The 21518-nt window shown below is 38.0% G+C and overlaps 2 protein-coding genes across 4 annotated transcripts in view; one reads left to right on the forward strand and one right to left on the reverse strand.

Moving 5' to 3' along the window:
• The window catches only part of CMSS1 (cms1 ribosomal small subunit homolog), a 372626-nt gene that overhangs the window by 91942 nt on the left and 259166 nt on the right, over positions 1 to 21518 (forward strand). The window lies entirely within an intron of this gene.
• FILIP1L (filamin A interacting protein 1 like) overlaps positions 1 to 21518 on the reverse strand; it is a 293470-nt gene that overhangs the window by 80312 nt on the left and 191640 nt on the right. For both annotated transcript variants that reach the window (XM_043448724.1, XM_043448722.1), the window contains one exon: positions 18218 to 18396. In XM_043448724.1, coding sequence (XP_043304659.1) covers positions 18218 to 18396 — 179 coding nt within the window. The remainder of the gene's footprint in view (positions 1 to 18217; positions 18397 to 21518) is intronic.

Raw genomic sequence — 21518 nt, forward strand, 5'->3', positions numbered from 1 at the left:
GTGGCTATGCCAGTTTACATCCTCACCAGCAGTGTAAGAGGGTTCCCTTTTCTCCAGACCCTCTCTCTGCAGCATTTACTGTTTATAGACTTTCTGATGCTGACCATTCTGAACAGTGTGAGGTAATGATACTTCATTGTAGTTTTGACTTGCCTTTTTCTCATAATTAGTGATGTTGATCATCTTTTCATGTGCTTTTTGGCCATCTGTATGTCTTTAGAAAAATGTGTGTTTATATCTTCTACTCATTTTTTGATTGGGTTGTTTGGTTTGTTTGATTTTTTTTTTTTTTGATGTTGAGCTGCATGAGCTGTTTGTATATTTGGAGAGTTAATCCCTTGTCCATTGCTTAATTTGCAAATATTTTCTCCCATTCTCTTGGCTGTCTTTTCATTTTGTTTATGGTTTCTAAAGAAAGTAATTTTTAATAATTTTAAAAAATTTATTTAGTTTATTTTTGGCTGTCCTGGGTCTTCAATGCTGCAGGAACTTTTCTCTATTTGCGGAGAGAGGAGGCTATCCTCTAGTTGTGGTGTGCAGGCTTCTCATTGCCGTGGCTTCTCTCATTGTGGAGCATGGGCTCTAGGGCGCTGGCTTCAATAGTTGTTGTGGCATGTGAGCCCTCGAGCATAGGCGCAGTCGTTGTGGCACACAGGCTTAGTTGCTCCATGGCATGTGGGATCTTCCCAGATCAAGGATTGAACCTGTGTCTCCTGCATTGGCAGGCAGATCCTTTACCACTTAGCCACCAGGGAAGCCCCTAAAGGAAGCAATTTTTAAAGGTTATCTGGGAAATATTAGTAGTTAGCCCTTGGACTGATAATTCCTATATGTAAATAAATATTTCATTTGATTCATATTTCACTTCTGGTCCACAGATCTCAAATTCTTTGCCCAAATAATTGTCCTTATTTTTCTTAATTAGCCCTCATGCAAGAAAAGTGGTCTGGAGAAGGAAATGGCAACCGAGTCCCGTATTCTTGCCTGGGAAATCCCATGGACAGAGGAGTCTGGCAGGCTACAGTCCATGGAGTCTCAAAGGGTCTGACATGACTTAGCAACTAAACAACAACAACAAGGGAAGTGGTAGGTAGGAAGACTATTTCTGCTCATTTTGTAGATGGATACATCAGCCCAGAACTCAAGTTTGTTTTTGTTTTGTTTTTTATCAAGTTTGCTCAGGAAAATTGGGACCAAACTCAAAAGATGGCCAGAGACAGGGATATTCTGTAAGTAAGGTTAGCTAAGTAACTCTTTTCAAGGATGAAGGGATGAAATTGGAATGTTTTCTTGGCAGAGCTCAGGCTACATTCAGAATAAATAGATGCTCCTGTTCCTTTCTGTTTTCCAGTTAGTTCTATCTCTGTGCCATTTATTCACATATTGCTGTAATTAGCCAAGTTTAGGCCAGGCAAAAGGGATTAGCTAGCATATTACACACCCACATCTCTCTTCCTGGGATTTAGGATGGAATGAGATTTATTTTTCCATGTGTTTTAGTTAAATGAGCATGTACTTCTCCAATCCCATTTTACTGTTAAGTCTTTATCAGGAAGTTGTATAGCAACTAGTAACGTGGAATCCAGTTCTCAAGAGCCTTACCCTCTTTGGTGTTTGACTTATAGTAGTAGTTTATGGGTGGTGGTGTTAATATTTGTATTACCATATGTTCTTTCCAAATTTGACTCTGAACACGCCTAACACAGTGTTTTGTGTATGCTGTAGGTTCTCTGACAGATCACCCATGTCAAGTTGAGATTTTTCTTGGGCTCAGAATAAAGGGGAATCCCAGGGTAATGGCACATAGGGTGTGTATACCCTGGCCCTAAACTACTCATCTTCAACAAGACTTAACTCCACAGACTCCTCTTCTTCAGTCTTTTTGTGCCTGTGGGTATAGTTTTCTGCCTGGAATACCATTTCTTCTCTTCTCTGCCGGATAAGAGTCCACTAGGCCTTCAGGCTAATTGCTCCCTGCTGGGATGCTTTCACATTCCGTGCAGAACTAATCCATCCCTCAAATGGGATCCTGGAGCACTCTGTGCATGCTTTCATTGCAGCCCACAATTAATTACCTCATCCTACTTACGTTTTCTACTGAGACCGCAAAGACAGCCTCCATATCTTATTCATTACTTTTTCCTAAGTTCCTGGTTCCATGTATAGTGTTCAGTTAAATGAATGTCAAATGAGTGAATGAATGGGTGATAGATATCCTCATTGTCCTTTTTTTATTTTTCCTTCCATGTAGAACAAAAATCTTTCCCCCGCACCCCCCCCACCCCACCTCCAGCAAATATTCATTTGCCTTTGGGCACTTCCCTTTGGTATATCCCCATTACCTTATTTTCAAGTCTTTGCCCTTTGGTTCAAGAGTGTGATCTGGCATTAAAAGGCCTTCCTTGTAAAATTTTAAGAAAACAACTAACCTATGACTCATGAGAAATATCTATTGTCATTAATAGTTTTATATCTATCATATTGATCACTTAGATCAGTCAAGTTTTATCCACAAAGACCAGGAAGGGTTTTATTCAACCATAAAAAGGAATGAAGTGCTTTTTAGGTGCTATAACATGGATGAAGCTTGAAAACATTATGCTAAGTGAAAGAAGTCAGATACAAAAGGCTACATATTGTATTCCATTTATATGAAAGGTCCAGAACAGGCAAAACCATAGAGACAGAAAGCATATGAATGGTTTCCAGGGGCAGGGAGGGGAAATGGAGAGTGACTGCTAACGGACACAGGCTTTCGTTTTATTTGCCAAATAGTAGTCCATTGTGTGCATATACCATAGGTTTGTTGATCATTTATGTTGATAGACATTTGAATTATTTCTGTTTGGGGCTATTTTGAATAATGCTGCTATGAATATTCATGTTTAAGTTTTTGTGTGGGCATATGTTTTCCTTTCTCTTGGAGTGGAATTTCTCTAGGAGTGGAATTGCTGGGTCATATACTAATGTTATAATTGACTGTTTGAAGAATTGACAGACTCTTTTCCAGAGCAGCTTCATCATTTTACATTCCTACAGCAGTATGTGAAGGTTCCAATTTCCCTACATCCTCACTAACACTTATTATGATCTATCTTTTTTATTATTATCATCCTAGTGGCTATAAAGTATGACTGTACTAAAAAAGACAGATCATAACAAGTGTTAGTAAGGATGTAGGGAAATTGGTCTATCCCTGGGTTAGGAAGATCCCCTGGAGTAGCAAATGGCAACTCACTCCAGTATTCTTGCCTGGGAAATCCCACGGACAGAGGAGCTGGGTGGACTACAGTCCACAGGGTCACAAAGAGTTAGATACAACTGAGCAACTAAGCATGCACATTGATTGCAGAAAGTAACATCTCATGGTTTTTATTTACATTTTCCTAATGATTAATGATATTGAACACCTTTTTCTGTTCTTATTGCCCGTTTGTACATGTTCTATGGAGAACTGGCATTATAGATACTTTGCCAATTTTTAAATCTTTTTTATTGTTGATTTGTTAGAGACTTATTTATTCTGGATACAAACCCTTTATCAGATGTAGGATCTGTAGATATTTTCAATCTTGGGCTGACTTTTCACTTTCTTTATGGAGTCCTTTGAAGACCAAACATTTTAAATTTTGATGATGTTTGTCAAATTTATTTGTTTTTGGTGTCATATCTAAGAAACCGTTGCCTAATCAATGTCACAAAGATTTATGCCTCTGTTTTCTTCTAAGAGTTTTACCATTTTAGGTGTCATATTTAGTTGGGTCTCTGATCCATTTTGAGTTAAATTTTGAATATAATGTGAGGTATAGGATCCAACTTTACTCTTGCTTGTGACTAGCACTACTCTTTTGTAAAAGTTTTTCCCCCCACTGAATTGTCTTGGCACACTTGCTAAAAATCGGTTGACCAGCAGCATAACAGTTTATTTCTGTACTCTTAATTCTATCCCACTGATCTATTTCCATATCCTTTCACCAATACCATGCTGTCTTGATTATTGTAGCTTTGTAGTAAGTTTTGAAACTGGGAAGTATCAAATATTCAACTTTGCTCTACTTTTTCAATACTGTTTGGGCTATTCTGCGCCCCATGAATTTCCATGTGAATTAAGATCAGCATCTCAATTTCTGTAAAATAATCATCTGGGATTTTAATAAGTATTATGTTGAATCTCTAGATCAATTTGGCAAGTATTACTAGCTTAACAGTATTAAGTCTTGATTCACTGACGTGGGATGGATGTCTTCTTGCCATTTACTTAGGGCTTCTTTAGTTTCTGTCAATGTTGTTTTGTAGTTTTCAGAGTTTGTCTTGTACTTCTTTTGTTTATTTCCAAATGCTTTATTTCTTTTTGGTACTATTGTAAATGAAATTGTTTTCTGAGTTTCATTTTTAGTTTGCTCACAGCTACTATGTAGAAATACAGTTGATTTTTGTGTATTTATCTAGCTTGTACTTTACAATCTTGCTGAGCTTATTTATTAGTTCTAGTAGTTTTCTCAGTGGGGTTCTTAGTGTTTAATTGTTACTACTATTATTATCATTGTTATCAGTTTAACAAAAATGTTCCAAGATTGTTCATCTTTCCTAAAAAACATTGATATTATTTGATCTGTGCCTAGATCTAAGTTTTTATATGACCTTGTGAGCTACTTTTGGCTTTCCAGGTGGCATTAGTAGTAAAGAACCCGCCTGCCAATGCAGGAGTTGTAAGAGACATGAGTTCAACCCCTGGGTCGGGAAGATCCCCTGGAGGAGGGCATGGTAACCCACCCCAGTGTTCTTGCCTGGAGAATCCCATGGACAGGGGAGCCTGGTGAGCCACAGTCCATAGGGTCACAAAGAGTCAAACATGACTCAAGCAACTTAGGTGCTGCTGCTGCTAGGTCACTTCAGTCGTGTCCGACTCTGTGTGACCCCATAGACGGCAGCCCACGAGTCTCCCCCCGTCCCTGGGATTCTCCAGGCAAGAACACTGGAGTGGGTTGCCATTGCCTTCTCCAATGCATGAAAGCGAAAAGTGAAAGGGAAGACTCTCAGTCGTATCTGACTCTTAGCAACCCCATGAACTGCAGCCTACCAGGCTCCTCCGTCCATGGGATTTTCCAGGCAAGAGTACTGGAGTGGGTTGCGATTGCCTTCTCCCAAGCAACTTAGCAGGGATGCTTTATATGTATATATCATCTGTCTTAGTTTTATAGTTTGAAGAAAACTTTATTCCACCTATAAGCTGTATGAGCATACATTAACACTATTATCTGTTGAGATTTATAGTATTTTTGTAAAACTTAGTTTAGAAAAGAAAAAATTTCCTGTATCATTTTCTCTGAAAGAAGAAAGTGGCCATAGATTACAGTGGCTCACAGGTTCATATTAGTTTTTATCTCTTATTTTGCTTTATTTCTGATTTTCCAGAAAATTTCTAGGGACAGTTTAGAGTTCATGAATCATGTCCTTTTCCCCTCACAGGCAGTGCCATATCCAAATAAGTAGCATTCCTTGTTTTGGGGACAGCATAAAGAAAGTATATGTGGGCTTTACTTCTACAATGTTACCTTTGATGCGTCTGTGGTCACTTTGTTCACTGCATCAGGCAGATACTACTGCAAATAAGTACAAATTTCATTTGAACTGCCTGAGCTTCTGCTCTTGCATCAAATCCCTGCTCTGTAGCTTTTACAAAATGGCAACCCACTCCAGTATTCTTGTGTGGAGAATCCCATGGACAGTCCATGGGGTCGCAAGACGACACAACTTAGCAACTAAACCACCACCATCACCTGATAGCTCTGAAGACCTCTTGGGGAAGTGCTGACAAGTAAATGAGTGTGGTCTGTGGACCTGACTCTGAAAGTGTCATCTCGTGCTGTCCCTGTCCTCATCCCCACTACTATCTTCTGTGATGTCTTGAGCTTCCCATGCAAAGGCTTCTTTTCTTGTGTGTTTTAGTTCTTCATTATGCCAAAAAAAGAAAAAAAAATGCAAAGTTACTAATGAGTAACTTGTTTCTGAAAGAAAGTTGGAATTAACCTACATCTGAATTTATTGAGAGTCAATTGACCGGGCAATGTATGGTAGCAAATAAAAGCAAAAAGAATACTATCTAAAGCCTGGCCAAATGAATTGCATCTCTAGAATGAAATAATATGCAGCCACTTTTTTTTTTAAGGTAGAAAGATCTCTTTTATGAATTACTTATGATATATGCTTACAGTAAATTTTTAGAAATATACACGGAAACCTATTAGCTCCAGTTTACCTTTGGGGAGTCAGAAGTGAGGAAAAGTCAGAGAAAGGTTAATTTTCATTTTACTTTTATAAATCTTCACTTTATACTTAATTTTTATTTTGTGCGTTTCTGTTGATTTAAATTTTCTAACTACGTTCTTGTGTTATTGTTTGTTCACTTCTGTGTCATTTCTAACACATAAAGATGTGGAGATGATAATATGATGAACCCCTTTGGGCCCCCCTTACAGCTTCAGTAACTAACTCTTGGCCAGTCTTGTTTCTTCTGTATCACCCTACTGAAGGGTAGCAGAATATGCCACCAAAAATATATCTCCTTAGTATAAGAAATGTTTTGAGCTGACTGTTTAAATAAACAGCAGGTATAGGAAAAGTTCTGAAAACAAGAGTAGAGTTACTCTTCTGTAAGGGAAATATACGTTTATGAAGGAAATCTCTGTGTAAGGGTATCTCCAGAGAAGGATGACTAAATCATAAGAGAAGCTTATCAGCAAAGAAGGCACCAACTTAAATCTGAATAACAACCATACACAAGCTTTTTCTGGTAACTTCCCGTAACTGGCTACCCTTTTCCTCATTCCTCACTACTCTTCTTTCTTTTGTCTTTAGATGAAGGTGGTATTTAGAATTGTAGTTTAGGTCATCTTATAGAGTTTCTCATTTTCCCTGGGTATCTCCTATGTATACATGAGGTATATATGTTAATAAACTTCTGTTTGGTTTTCTCTTCTTAATCTGTCTTTTATTTCAGTGGGTCTCAGCCAAGATCTTGAAAGGGTAGAGAGGGAATTATTTTTCCTCCACTATGCTATGCTTCTCAATCTGGATTATTTTGAAGCAAGTCCCAAACATCCTATTCCTGTCATTTTCCTTACTGTGCTGTCCCCTGAAGGTATTCGAGGCTGTAACACTGCCCCCACCCCATGCCTTTTTATGTTTACCAGGCAGTAAAAAATCTGCCTGCCAATGTAGGATACCCAGGTTGATTCCTGGGTCAGGAAGATCCCCTGGAGAAGGAAATGGCAACCCACTCCAGTATTCTTGCCTGGGAAATCTCATGGACAGAGGAGCCTGGTGGGCTGCAGTCTGTGGGGTCACAGAGTCAGACATGATTTAGTGACTAAAGAATAACAATCATTACATATTTTAAATTAAAATATTGTTAATAAGACACTATCTGTAAGAAAGTATGAATTAGCTATCACTATTTAATAAAAAGGAGAATTTGAACATCTGAAATCTAAAGAAACTTTCTTTGGGTTTTTTGCATGATTTGGTGAGTTGTGAGCATTCAGTCATGGTACAGGAACAATTCATTCTGAAGCCACAAACCTCTTTGGATTCCTGAGGCTTCTTTTTGGAACTGGAAGTGGGAACTGACTGACTGCCCCACATGTTCCCTAACAAAATAAAATCAATTTGAAAGAATACAGACTTATACAGAGAAGACAAGGAGACATGTTTCAAGATTAAACTCTTCCAGTCTAGAAGAGAATTCATTTGCTGCCATCCAGATGTTTTTTCAGGATGAAGTTTTCTCTCATTTCTCTGCTTTGTCATCATTGAGGCATCCTCACTTAGATTTCAACACAGGTGAAAATTAAGGAGTGATTTCTCCCTCTTCTAGCATTTTTGTTGTTTTGTGCTTCTTACTTTGTTTAATGATAAAATCTTATCCTTCAGAGGAACGGTGAGAGTAAGCCACTGAATTCTTCTATATGAAGAAGCCACGCGAATTCTCTATCTTTGTATCCACAAATAAACACATGAAAAGACCATTCATTTAATCTATGTGCTGTCCTAATGGCTCAATGCTGTCATGCTTGGAAGTATGTCTGTAAAACAGCTGGAGTGTTCTTGAGAAGATTATTAAGTGGAGTTTTGATTAATTGACAAATATGTTTAGAGTAAGAAGTAATTTGACATAAACCAAATGACAGATGAGCCTCACAGGGAAATGGTCTTTTTATGGCCATTTGTATTTGGTCCTCACTAATGCCATTACTGATAAATATTGCATTTTGAGATCACCTGCATATGATTCTCTTTTCCCCCAATTTTTTCTTTACATATATATGCACACATATATGTATACATATGTTTGTATACATACATATATATTGCAGTGTTTGTTATGACATGAAATGCTTTGAATGTCGTATGTATTCAGAACAAAAAAGTGAAAGTCACACAGTTGTGTCCGACTCTTTGCGTCCCCACGAACTATATAATCCACGGAATTCTCCAGGCCAGGATACTGGAGTAGGTAGCCTTTTCCTTCTCCAGGGGATCTTCCCAACCCAGGAATTGAACCAGGATCTCCTCATTGCAGGCGGATTCTTTACCAGCTGAGCTACCAGGGAAGTTAGAACCAAAAAAAAAAAAAAAAAAGGCGTACTATGAAGTGACAGACTATATGGTAGAAATTACTTATATTGAAGAAACACATACTCAGCCTCATAAATCCTGCAAATATGTTTCTTCTGAAACATTTTCTGAAGATATAAATTATCTGTTCACCAGGCATCTCAAATATTTCATGCTGTCATTAGGCAGGTCATGGAAATAAATGAGAAAATGCTATGGTCATAATGTATTATGCATGATAAATAGGGAAGATACGTGAGGAAGTGAGAATTGGTGGGTAGAAATTGAGTTAAATAGGAGAAATTGATTGAAAATTCTCACATACTCCTAATCAACCAAATTATTAAAAAGGGAATTTGACAAAGTGTGCTTTGGATTCCACAGAGTTAGCAAGTCAAAGTTGTCTGTGGAAGGCTACTACTATAAGCAGTATGAGCTACTGCCAGATTTGTCATGTGGTAGGAAAGGTGAGCCAGGTTCCTGACTTGGGACTTTACAGCTCTTGTGGGATTGTACAGACCTTTCAGAGAAAGAGCAACAGAAGCAGTGTTTCGGAGGATTGGTGCTGGTAGGCTATTAATTAGAATTTGAATTTGATGAGGAAAAGGAAATACACCGAAATTATATTGACATTGGCAAAATATTCCTTCAAGAAAATGTTATGTTTGAGTGTGTTTTTTATGATATGTCAGATTTTTTTTTTTTTTTTTGTCAGAAGTAATACATCTTTAAAATCAAATTCCAAGTCAGTGGGAAAGTCTGATTTGGGTTATGAACATTCACTCACTTTACATGCTTTTTAACATGTTTTAAAACGAAATCAGATTCAGGATTAGTCTCAGGCAAAGTTATAAAGTAAGAAATGGGTACTCTCCTTCATTGAAAGTGATAATATAAATGGTCTATTTATATCAGTAGAATGTAACTTAGCCATAGTTTTTAAAATCCTGAAAAGTTTTATAACTTTTGACCTAGCATCGAAAACTTTATTCTATGGCAACAGTCAGGAAGGCATAAAAATTAACCGGGGTGTGAGGCTTTTCTTCATAGTGTTCTTTATAAAAGTGAAAAAGTAGAATGAAGCTAAATGCCCACAATAGGGAATTTAAATAAATTACATCTGTATGACAGTAGTATTCATGTACTTAAAAATTATAACATTCAGGAGTAGTTGGTGATTTAGGAAAATGTTCGTGTTTTCGTCAGTGAAAAAAACAAGATACAAAAACTATGCAAAGTATGAGTTGAGAGAGTTATTTTTAGAGTTATTTTTAGTTTTTTTAAATAGTTAATATTTCTGATGTTCTTAAACCAAAATTCTACCTTTGGGTGGTTCTCTCCTGTTTTATATCTGCTTTCAATAGAATAATCCCAAAGCTCTCAAGCATATTTTGCTTCCTCTACCAAAATTGACTTGTTTTATATATTATTCTCTACAGCTGGGCTAAGTGAAAAGAACTAATCTAGAAGATAATTTTTGAGAAGATATTAATGGAAAGTACTAAATTCAAATGTAACAACTTTTTCTACATTCTAGTCACTTTTTCAGTAAATATTTATTAAACTTCTCCATGCACTTGGCCCTATAGAAGGAGTTGTGAACAAAGTAAATCAGAAGCCCACTTTCCTTACTATGGGAATATTTGATTTTTTATAATTCCTTTAGTCAAGATGATGTGTTTAGTGTGGGGATCTTGTGACACTGTCTTGCCCGAGGACCAGTGGAGTCTGTTGGCGCACTTAAAAACCGTCATTTGAGGTTAGGCTTCATTTTGAGTATGTGATAGACTGTGCTTTCATAATATCATTGCATTAACCTTTCTGTTTATGATTTCCATAAGGGGGAGATAGGTCTCCATGGTTTAGGAGATGAGGGGGAAATTATTGAGTACTATGGTGGCCAGCTCAGTGTTAAGAGTTAGATCCTTAGGACGTTCAGCAACACCCCTATCTAAAGGGAATAAGATACAACCAGGCCTAGAAAATTACCCCTTATTTGTGCCTGCTCTGTATTCTCAGCTGTCATTCTACCTGAAACACAACATGACACTTGTTTTTGTGTCTTTGTTCCCCATACCAAAGGGTGTGTCCCTTGGAAATTCTTATTCATCATCACATCCTTAGCACCAGCATAGGTTCCAATTAGGTTTCTTCCTAGCGATCCATAATCTGCCCAGTGGTGTAGTAAAGCATATGCAAATGAACTAACTTGAAGAAAGGTAAATTTGCAGAAAGATGCCAATGCATACTGACTGTCAGCCACCATACTTAGCACTTCCTATGCATTGTATAATTTAGTAATTTCAGCAACCTGTGAGATCCATATCATTTTATTAACAGATGGTAAAATTGAGACTTAACAGAGACTAAGTACTTTGTTCAAGGTTAAATAGCTAGTAGGACCAGATGAGAGGATCGGAGCATGGTTCAAACTCCTGTTGGTTCTGATTCCAGAGCCTATGCTTTTGACCCAGTACTATATGTACACCCTTCTAAGGAAAGGCCTTCCTGTACACTGATATTTACTCATCATTTATGCCGGGCATTTCCTATTCTCATGGCTGGCCAAAGCTGTTTGGCTTCATCTTCTCATGAGATATAATATATTTGCCAGCAAAGTTTACCTATAAGTTGGAAATTCAGGATACAGCTTATTTCTAATGTTCCACCTTGATTTCCATTTATGAGGCAGAATTTTCCATTTTGACATGGCTTAATGACTCTTCTTCCTCTTGGTATTTTATAGCCAAATGGAACAGAAGTTTGGGGCTGCCTTTCCACATTCAGTTTTTGAATTCCTGTCTTATAGAGCTGTTAAGCTAGTAGCTATGGACCAGTTAGATATATTTATCCAAGACTTACTGTATGTCCTGCACTTTCCTGGAACTGTGTGGGTTGTTGGATAATTACACTTTTTAATATCCTTTTTGACTGACCTTTCATAATGTTGCAACACCAGTGTCAGTACCACAGAATGAACACCTGCATCTTCTGTAGATGTTTTATGAAGGTCTTATCTTTTCAACTGTGGTATAATTACGTCTTAACTTTCTTTGGAATAGTAGCCACAAGGGTTGAGCACCTAGTAATGATTCTGGGGAGAATATCACTCACTATGTTATCAGAGCTAGCCTCTGGTCTGGCCCTACTTCTGTTTAGCAGCAAGATTAGGGGTTTCTAACTGAGTCTTGATAGGCCTCACTTTTCACAATTCAGAAATGAGAGGACTGGTCTTTATTGATAGATCTTTACTCATTTAAATTTAGGATTGAGAGATTTCTGTAATCTTTTATGGCTGTCTCATAGATTGATTCTCTGTGGTGGAATAAACGGAATAGAAAGGCTGTAAATTGACCTGAATTTGCAAAGGTGATATTAAGTTCAGTTTCTAATATATAACATTCAAGAAGCGATAGGATGTACCTAAATCTAGATATCCTCTAAAAATGGAAACACTGCTGACGTAGATTTGAATCTGGTGGTTGAGGTGCTATCATTCTCACTGACCTGTGTTGCTAGTGTGGCTTAGAATAATAGGATTGAAGTAAAAGATACTTATTGATAATAGTATCACGTAATCACAGTGTTTTAAATCTGAAAGAGACACACAAATATAGCCTGTTCCATTTCTTTACATACAAGGTTGGAGAAATGGAATGTGCCCAAATCTGGTCTAGCTGCAGATCCAGTTTGCAGACCAGCATCCCCTTTCTCCAAGTTCCCAGTTCATCCCTCTCTGAGCTTGTTATATTTCCTTTTAGACTGCTTTTTAACATTTGTAGTATTCTTTTGTGAGCAGTAAATTCATGAATCGTTGTACATCTAAATACCCACCCGGAATTATTTGTAAAATTTTGTTCAGCTTTCTGGGAAGGAAAAGCAATCAAATAGCGTCATCATTGTAGCCGAGTTTTGACCTCTATAATTAAATGGTGTTGTATAGAAACCACTGAATTATGCAGTTACAAGGGTATGGTTTTGTGACATCTGCTGAAAGTTAAGTCATGATGTACAGTCCTAAGTGAATGGGTTTTTTGGTTATCCTCGTGAGGATATCTCTGCATCCCTACCCTTACCTCCTGTTAGATCTGAGGTATATGAACACTGGGCTGATCACACTGTGAGTCTCTGTAGAGTTGCAATATAAAATATGTTTGTGGTGGTCTCCATTTTGTTCTGACAAAGGTCAAATGGAGATCTGCCATCCATTCCACTACTTGCAAGACATAGCCTCGAGAATATGTAATACATATAACTCCTTGCCAGAAAACTGAAAGGAAATGATTGCATTTGAGTACAATGCATTCTACAACAATAGTTTAGTGTGCATGAAATTTAAAACTGCTGGCTTTCCAAATAGGATTTTTAAAAAGTAGACTTTAGCTTATTTATTTTTTTAAAAACATTATGCCCTCTGTGTTATGCTTTGTGGGATATTTTTAAAAGCTGGGATTTAAGACCAAAAAATTTGAAAATCCTAATGGTAATAGTTGCAAGATACTGGATCCTCTTAAAGTACTGTAGTTTAATGTGTTTATTGAATTCTCCTGACTATTTTATTTTCATGAATATTTAATGTATTATGTTTTTGTACCATACTGATGCTTTTTGTCCCTACCCATCATGATTTCATGGTGCCCTGAAAGCCTTGGTATCAAATCATAAAGGCTACAGTGGTGTCTCTTGTCTTACACATGCACAAATGAGTTGGGGTTATATGCCAGTGAGTAACTCATCTACTTCCTTCTCCTAGTATCTACTGTAGGACCTGGCATGTAGCAGGCATTTAATTAATTGGGGTGTTTTTGGTTTGGGTTTTGGATGGTTTTTTTTTTGGTATTGGTTTTGGTTTTAGTTTTGGTTTTAGTGAATGAGTAAGTGGCTGGCAGCAGTAAATAGCTAAGTAACTAGTTTAACTAAAAAATTAAATAGATTAATACACTCATTCATTTACATATATTTCAAGGGAGTATTCAAAACCTCTAGAAAGAAGATTTGATGTCTTTTGAGAGAAGTCTTTGAAAGTAATCCAATACATTCAGTTAACAGGAAAGTCAAACATGGCTCAGTGTTTCATTCACCTTTCCTGGTGTCCATCTAGAAAACAGGCCTGTCATAGTAGAAAAGAGTTAATGATAGAAATCTTTATAAAGTTGCTTCAGCCAAAGAGAAATATGTAAATGCTTTGTTCTTTACTAACGACTTAACCCAAGATGTGGTCAAGGCAACAGCCTTGAAGCTGGTTCCTGCTGACTTTACTGCAAAGACCCTTCTGCCCCCGGAGCCATTGTTCTGTCTAGTCACACTTGGGCAGGACAGCAGCAATAAATTAATTCTGCCTGTGACTCGTTCCTTACTACGTGGCTTTTGAGAAGCTACCATTTGAAGTCCTGCTTTATAAGATCACAATTATCAGTGCTAACCTTCTTGGCCAAGATATTATGAAAAGTAATTTAAGGTTTTCAAAAAATCCATAGTTGAAGTCACAGTTTTAGACAGAGTTGCCATAATACTATTTGTTTCCCACTTCAGTGGTGGTTTCAAGGCCAGAAGTGCAATAATATATATGATTAGTATACATGGTTTGCTTTAGTGTTCTAAGAAAGAAAGTATGATTTAAAAAAAAAAAAATAGGAAACATTTTTTTTTTCTTTACAGCCTTTTCCCCCATTGAAACTGAAAAAGGAAAAAAAAATTATGCAAGCTATTTTGAAAGTACAGACAAAATTGGCATTTCACTTATGGGAAAATTTTGCAAAACTGCACTGACTAAAAGTGATTTTTGTTTTGGCTTTCCTGTGAAGCCCTCCAGAAAGGCCAAAACTTACTGGCATTGCTTTTGTATAAAACCTTTCACATAGACTCCACTTGTAATTCAGCCAAGTACGTAATTCAGGTCATCAGTGACACACATATCCACACATTGGAGCTGGTTGGTGAACAGAAAGTTGTCATGAAATGTGGACATAATATTATTTTATGGACAGACCAAACTGCACAGATTACAGTGAAGGAAACTTTGTATTAACACACTTGGGAACAGGGTTTCCTGAGCTGTTCCCCGCCCCCACCCTTCTGCAGTGGGAAAGCCAATTGTTTACTGATTACGACAACGACATCACTTGGCAGACATTTTGGCCTAAACTCAGTGTGTGACATCAGCCTCCTTTAGGGTTTTCCACATAAAATGAATTCTCCAAAGAAAACACAGAAATGGAGCCTGAATTTGAAATCCATTATTACACCCTCTAAGGTCTCATTAACTATCTTCATCATGTATTTCTTAATTTTTATTTAATTTCCAAGTAGAGGTTATCTAACACTAAAAATAGGAGCTCTGAACGTTCACAGTGTTTTTTCAGAGTTCCAGTCAGAAACTATGTTATAGTTATAGAGCTATATTTATAGCTGTATTCACTCAAACCACTTTTATGGGGGTTATGATTTCTTTGTTTCTTTGTACTGAGGGTCGCTGATTCGGGAGTGGCTTACATCACTCTGTTAGAGGAAGGAAGTAAACATTATTCTTTGACTTCTAAGAAAAAATTAGTCTTGTTTTTGTGAGGGGTGGCTGTATGTTTGAGAGGAAGTACTCTCACTAAAGTTAGGTTTGTGTTCTGTCATTTGTTGTCATAGAATGAGACATGTGAATGGTACTTTACTCTCTTGTGCAAACACCTCCTCAGTATATATTTACCTGAAATTGCTAGTTCCCCCATTTCCTCTTCATGAGGTGGTGTTCATTTAATATTTTTATGCACATGGCCTTAAAGCAAGTAGAAGTCAGTTATGCCTTATGAGGCCCACAGTCTCCCTGCTACAGGCATGGTGGCAGGAAGGGCCAGTGAACCAACACCGCCAAGCTACGGGAACTGTGATGTACAGGCGGAGCAGAAGTATTGTCTGTGTTATCGTGTGAGTTGAGAACAGGCTTAACACTTCCATCTGGAAGCTGTACCTGGGCAAACAGAAATAGGTGAATATTCCCATGTCTTCTGGAATGGCTAAACACGGAATGAGAATCACTGCAGTCATTTTTTTCCAATTTTGGGGATTAATAGCTTGTTTGCTTTCATTATTCTTCAAGAGAGAAAAACTTTGTGTCCTATATGGCTAAGAAAATATGATCTTTTAAAATTCTCCCCCTTAAACTACTTTGATACATGTGGAAATACCATTTTTAATATACTGAGTCCATGGTGTACAATTTACATTCATCTCACAGTTTTCATTTGCTCTAGCCATAGCGTTTATTCCTACTGCTCTTGTGTTCTCATTTCTCAGTGCTTCCCTTTTACTCTCTATTGACCTGAATAATCTTCACCATCTGCCTCCCAACTTTATAGTGTTACTTCTGGATAGCCCTTCTCAACCTTCCTTCAGAAGACATTAGAGACACAACCGTGAGCATTAGGACTATACCACCAAGAGCCTTCCACATTTCCACGCTAAATCTGTATCCTCTTGTCTTCTCTGTTAATGTTTGGTAAGCCCCTGGGGCAGGGCTTTACCTGCCTACTTCTTTGTTCTGTGGTGGGCAGCACTCTGACCCTGGTGAATAAATATTCATAATAATGAGAGATGAAAGGAAGTGTCTGTGTTCAACAAGTTAGTGCCAAGTAAGTGTGGAGGCCAAATGAGGCCATGGCCGCCAACCCACAGGGGTTCGAAATAGTATTTAATATGACATTGCCTTATTGAATACCAAATTGTATACTGTAATGTCTTAATCAAATCTTCCCTCGGTGCCAGACTTCTTTTGCTCGTTTAACTTGCCCCTGAAGATACTTCAGGTTCATGAGGGGCAAAGTAACAAGACCCCTGTCTATGTGGTGAGTAGAAAACAAACCCCTGGTGAATGTAGAGAAAGAAACTGGATGGGAGGGCCATTGATGTAATTTGGATACCTCGCTAAAATATGAATTGTAAGTAGTCAAATACAATAGTTGAGACTACTAGTATTTTAGAAAAGGAAACTCACAAGTAATTATTTTTTCTGTATTTTCCTGTGATTGTTAGAATCTAGCATCATTAGCCCTGTAACTTGTAAGAGAAGTATCCATGGAATAACAAAAGTGAAATGAAGATCCAGTAAAAATTTGAGATTGGTTATTTTCCCTCTTTGCAATACTAATAGAGAAGAGTCATTGTCCTTTCAATTTAACAGGGATGTGCAAACTTTTTAAGGAGATTCAGAATAAAGAGTCAAAGTTGAGCAAAATAATCTGCCTTCCATATGGTTATAAAATATTTACTAACCGTTTTCTCCCTTCTCTAAATACTAGTTCACATTCTAAGCTTCTGCGTTCTCATTTCTTATTTATTCTTCAGAGTGTTGTGATTTGGCTTCTGCTTTCACTGTTTTATTGAAATGCCTCACTAAGTTCTTCAGTGTCTTCCTTATTGCCCATCCTTTTCTATATTATCTGGTGCTGTTTGACTGCTCACTCTTTCTTGAGAGTCCTTTCTAGTTTGGCTCTTTGCTTTCTCTTCTGATTCTTCTAGTCCTTCACCCTTCTTTATTCTTTCTCAGCTTCCTTTCTTGACCCATTTTTTTTTTTTTGGATAAAACCCTAACTTGATGGGTTGTTGTGTTGTTTTCTAGAGTTCCCATCTCAATATTCTCTCCCCGCACCAAACCAACACCCATAGCTTCAGCTCTCATCAGCTGCAAATACACATCACCAGCCCAGCCTTTCCCAGACCTACATTTCTAACCATAGATTGTCTATTTAGATATATTGTTCTCCCTACTGGACAGTGGAACACTCCAGGTTCTTCATGCTCAACTTGTCTGAAGCAAGACCCCCTTCCCCCTTTTGAACCAGAAACCCTGCAACAAGGAAAAGCTGTGCGCTACGCCTACATTGTGTACCCTGGTGAATAACCAGGAGTGTAACTTTCTGTTTTCCTTGCTCTGCTCTCTAGTCACATTGGTCACGACTTCATATTGACTATACCTCATAAATAATTCTCGTTACACCCCGTTATCCCTAACCCTCTAGCCATTGGAACACATATCGGCCTCCAGGTTAAAGCTCCTCCTGTCTTTCTTCTATCTTTCCTTAATGGTTCATTAAGAAAGCATCCCTAAGCAACTCATTCTCCTTCTCATAACTTGTCATTTGTTCCTTCTTGCCAACAGTATAAAATCCAGCGCCTGTGGCCAGCCTTTCCATTGCTCACACCCGTGCTATAGCCATATGGAAAGCTTGCTTTCCCTCAGTACGCATACTCTTGTCTTATCTCCATGCTGTGGCACTTATTTCTGCTGTTGCCTCGTGTGTGGTTTCCGTTCTTATTTGTGTAAGGACTAGACCCATTTCCTCCTCTCTGCAGCTTTCACAGGCACCCCCCCGAAGCAACAGGTGAGGTGCCCAGCACTTACATTTCCACAGTCCTATCACACCTGATTATTCTTGTGTTACATTGATACTGTTTTTAAACATATCCTTTTCCTCACTCTGTACCATGAGGTTTCTGAGACCAGAAGCTTCATCTGCATTGTATGTCCCTGTGTCCCTTGGTATAATGCCCAACCCACAGGGAGAGGTTAGGAAGAGTTTGCAGAACAGTTCACTATCGTCCAAAGAAGCCTTACCTTTCACATTCCTGTTCTAGCAAGCTTATGAATTCATCACTCTTCTCCATGTATTCTTTGTGTTTTCTCTTTTCTTCCTCCAATTCTACTATGGTTTGCCTGTGAGATTTTTCTACCATTAAAAGCTGTTCCAGGATTCGTCTGTGTGATTCTTTATGTTTTTCCATGACTTTGTCCAACTACAAAAGAAAATACATTAATAATCTTAAATAGAAAGCATTCATAAAACTGCCATCTCTCCTGCTTTTAGAAATGTCCAAGTTTTAACAAATTCAACAATGGTTTTCTGATTTCCTTGTTTAGCTTTTATCATTACTCTTCTTAATTTCGATACTTTTTGGTATGTTTCAACACAAGTGTAACCTTCCGTCATTTTTTTTTCTTTTTGGCCACACCACATGGCTTCTGGGATCTTAGTTCCCACATCATCATGTTTTTCTTAACCAAAAATAAAAATCAGTGCCTCTGTAGATATCTGAATATCTTTCTGCTTTTTGCTCTCCAGAGAAACCATTTTAGAGGAATGATGGAAAGTGAAGGACAGTGTTTGATTCTGCCACTCCCTTAGCTGATGGATCCTTCCCCAGCCCTCCCTAAAGTTCTCTGCCCATGTATGTTTCTTGGGTCCACAGTCAGTTTTTCACAGCATTATGTATGAAACTGTTGGCGCACTCTTTTGAAATACTTGAGAATCAATTCTCTCATGGTATAGAGTGTGAATGTGACCCAATGTAAACAGACACCAAGTCCTTTCTGTCTTACATTTGTCTGCTCTACTGGACTGTGAACTCCCTGAAAGCAGGGCCTACGTTCTATTTTTCTTAAATTCTTACCATCTAATAGAGTGATTTGCCTACAGTAGGTGCCTAGTATATGGTTACAGATTGAAAACAAAATAAGCAACAAGGAATCAAGAAAGAAAAGAGGGTTTTATCATAAATGGGTGTTGAATTTTGTTGAAAGATTTCTCTGCATCTATTGAGATAATCATGTGGTTTTCATCTTTCAGTTTGTTGATATGGTGTACCACATTGATTGATTTGTGTATATTGAACCTTCCAGGAAGTAGGTGTAGGAGGAACCTACCTCAACATAATAAAGGCCATATACAACAAACTCACAGCAGACATTATTCTCAATGCTGAAAAACTGAAAGCATTTTCTCTAAGATCAGGAATGCAAAGGTACCCTCTCTCACCACTATTATTCAGCATAGTTTTGGAACTCCAAGTCACAACAATCAGAGAAGAAAAAGAAATAAAAAGAATCTAGACTGGAAAAAAAGAAGTAAAACTCTCACTGTTTGCAGATGACTTGATAACTATATGTAGAAAACTCTAAATATTCCACTGGAAAATTACTAGAGCTAATCAATGAATATAGTAAAGTTTCAGGATATAAAATTAATCAACAGAAACCCCTTGCATTTCTATACACTAACAGTGAAAAATTAGAAGTTAAGGAAACTATCCCATTCACCATTGCAACAACAACAACAAAATACTTAGGAATAAACCTACCTAAAGAGACAAAAGACCTAAACTACTAGACACTAATGAAAGAAATCAAAGATGACACAAACAGATGGAGAGATAAAGAGTCACTATCGTGAAAATGATTATACTATACAAAGCAATGTATAGATTCAATGCTGCTGCTGCTGCTAAGTCACTTCAGTTGTGTCCGACTCTGTGCGACCCCATAGACGGCAGCCCACAAGGCTCCCTCGTCCCTGGGATTCTCCAGGCAAGAACTCTGGAGTGGGTTGCCATTTCCTTCTCCAGTGCATGAAAGTGAAAAGTGAAAGTGAAGTCACTCAGTCGTGTCCAACTCTTAGCAACCCCATGGACTGCAGCCTACCAGCTCCTCCATCCATGGGATTCTCCAGGCAAGAGTACTGGAGTGGGGTACCATTGCCTTCTCCATAGATTCAATGCAATTCCTATCAAACTACCAATGGTATTTTTCACAGAACTAGAACAAAAATTTTAAGTTTGTGTGGAAACACAAAAGACCCTGAATAGCCAAAGCAGTCTTGAGAACGAAGAACGGAGCTGGAGGAATGACCTTCCTGGCTTCAGACTGTACTACAATGGCAACAGTCATTAAGACAGTATGGTACTGGCACAAAAGCAGAAATGTAGAGCAATGGAACAAGATAGAAAGCCCAGAGATAGACCACACACCTGTGAGCATCTTCTTTAACAAAGGAGGCAAGAATATACAGTGGAGAAAAGACAGCCTGATGCTGAACTGTACGAGCTGCTTATATATTCTGGAGATTAATCCTCTGTCAGTTGTTTCATTTGCAATTATTTTGTCTCATTCTTAGGGTTGTCTTTTAATCTTGCTTATTGTTTCCTTTGCTATACAAAAGCTTTTAAGTTTAATTCAGCCCCGTTTGTTTATTTTTATTTCCATTAGTCTTTGTCTTCTTCATTGGCAGACAGGTTCTTTATCACTGGCACCACCTGGGAAACCCAGCACACACTCTAGGAGGTGGGTCAAAGAGGATCTTACTATGACATACGTCAGAGTGTACCACCTGTGTTTCTCTCTAGGAGTTTTATAGTTTCTGGCCCTACATTTAAGTCTTTAATACATTTTGAGTTTGTATGCTGTCAAGAAGTACTCTAGTTTTTTTTCTTTTACACATAGCTGTCCAGTTTTCCCAGCACCGCTTAATTATTGAGGAAATGCAAAACAAAACACCAATGAGGTATCACCTCACACTGGTCAGAATGCCCATCATCAAAAAATTTACAAGCAATAAATGTTGGAAAGGGTGTGGAGAAAAGGGAACCCACTTGCACTGTTGGTGGGAGTGTGAATTGATGCAGCCACTGCGGAGAACAGTGTGGAGAGTCCTTAAAATACTCATAATAGAACTACCGAACGACCCAACAGTCCCACTGCTGGGCATATATCCTGAGGAAACCATAATTGAAAGAGATGCATGTACCCCACTGTTCACTGCAGCACAATTTGCAACAGCTAGGACATGGAGGCAATCTAGATGTCCACTGACTGATGATTGGATAAAGAAGATGTGGTACATACATGCAGTGGAATATTACTCAGCCCTTAAAAAGAATACATTTAAATCAGTCCTAATGAGGTGCATGAACCTAGAACCTGTTATACAGAGTGAAGAGAAAAACAAGTATTGCATATTAATGCATAAATATGGACTCTAGAAAGAGGGTACTGATGAGCCTATTTGTAGGGCAGCAGTGGAGACACACACACTGAGAGCAGACTTGTGGACGCAGTCGGGGAAGGAAATGGTGGGATGAATTGG

The sequence above is a fragment of the Cervus canadensis genome, chromosome 27 (assembly GCF_019320065.1).
Source record: "Cervus canadensis isolate Bull #8, Minnesota chromosome 27, ASM1932006v1, whole genome shotgun sequence".
Classification (NCBI taxonomy): Eukaryota; Metazoa; Chordata; class Mammalia; order Artiodactyla; family Cervidae; genus Cervus; species Cervus canadensis.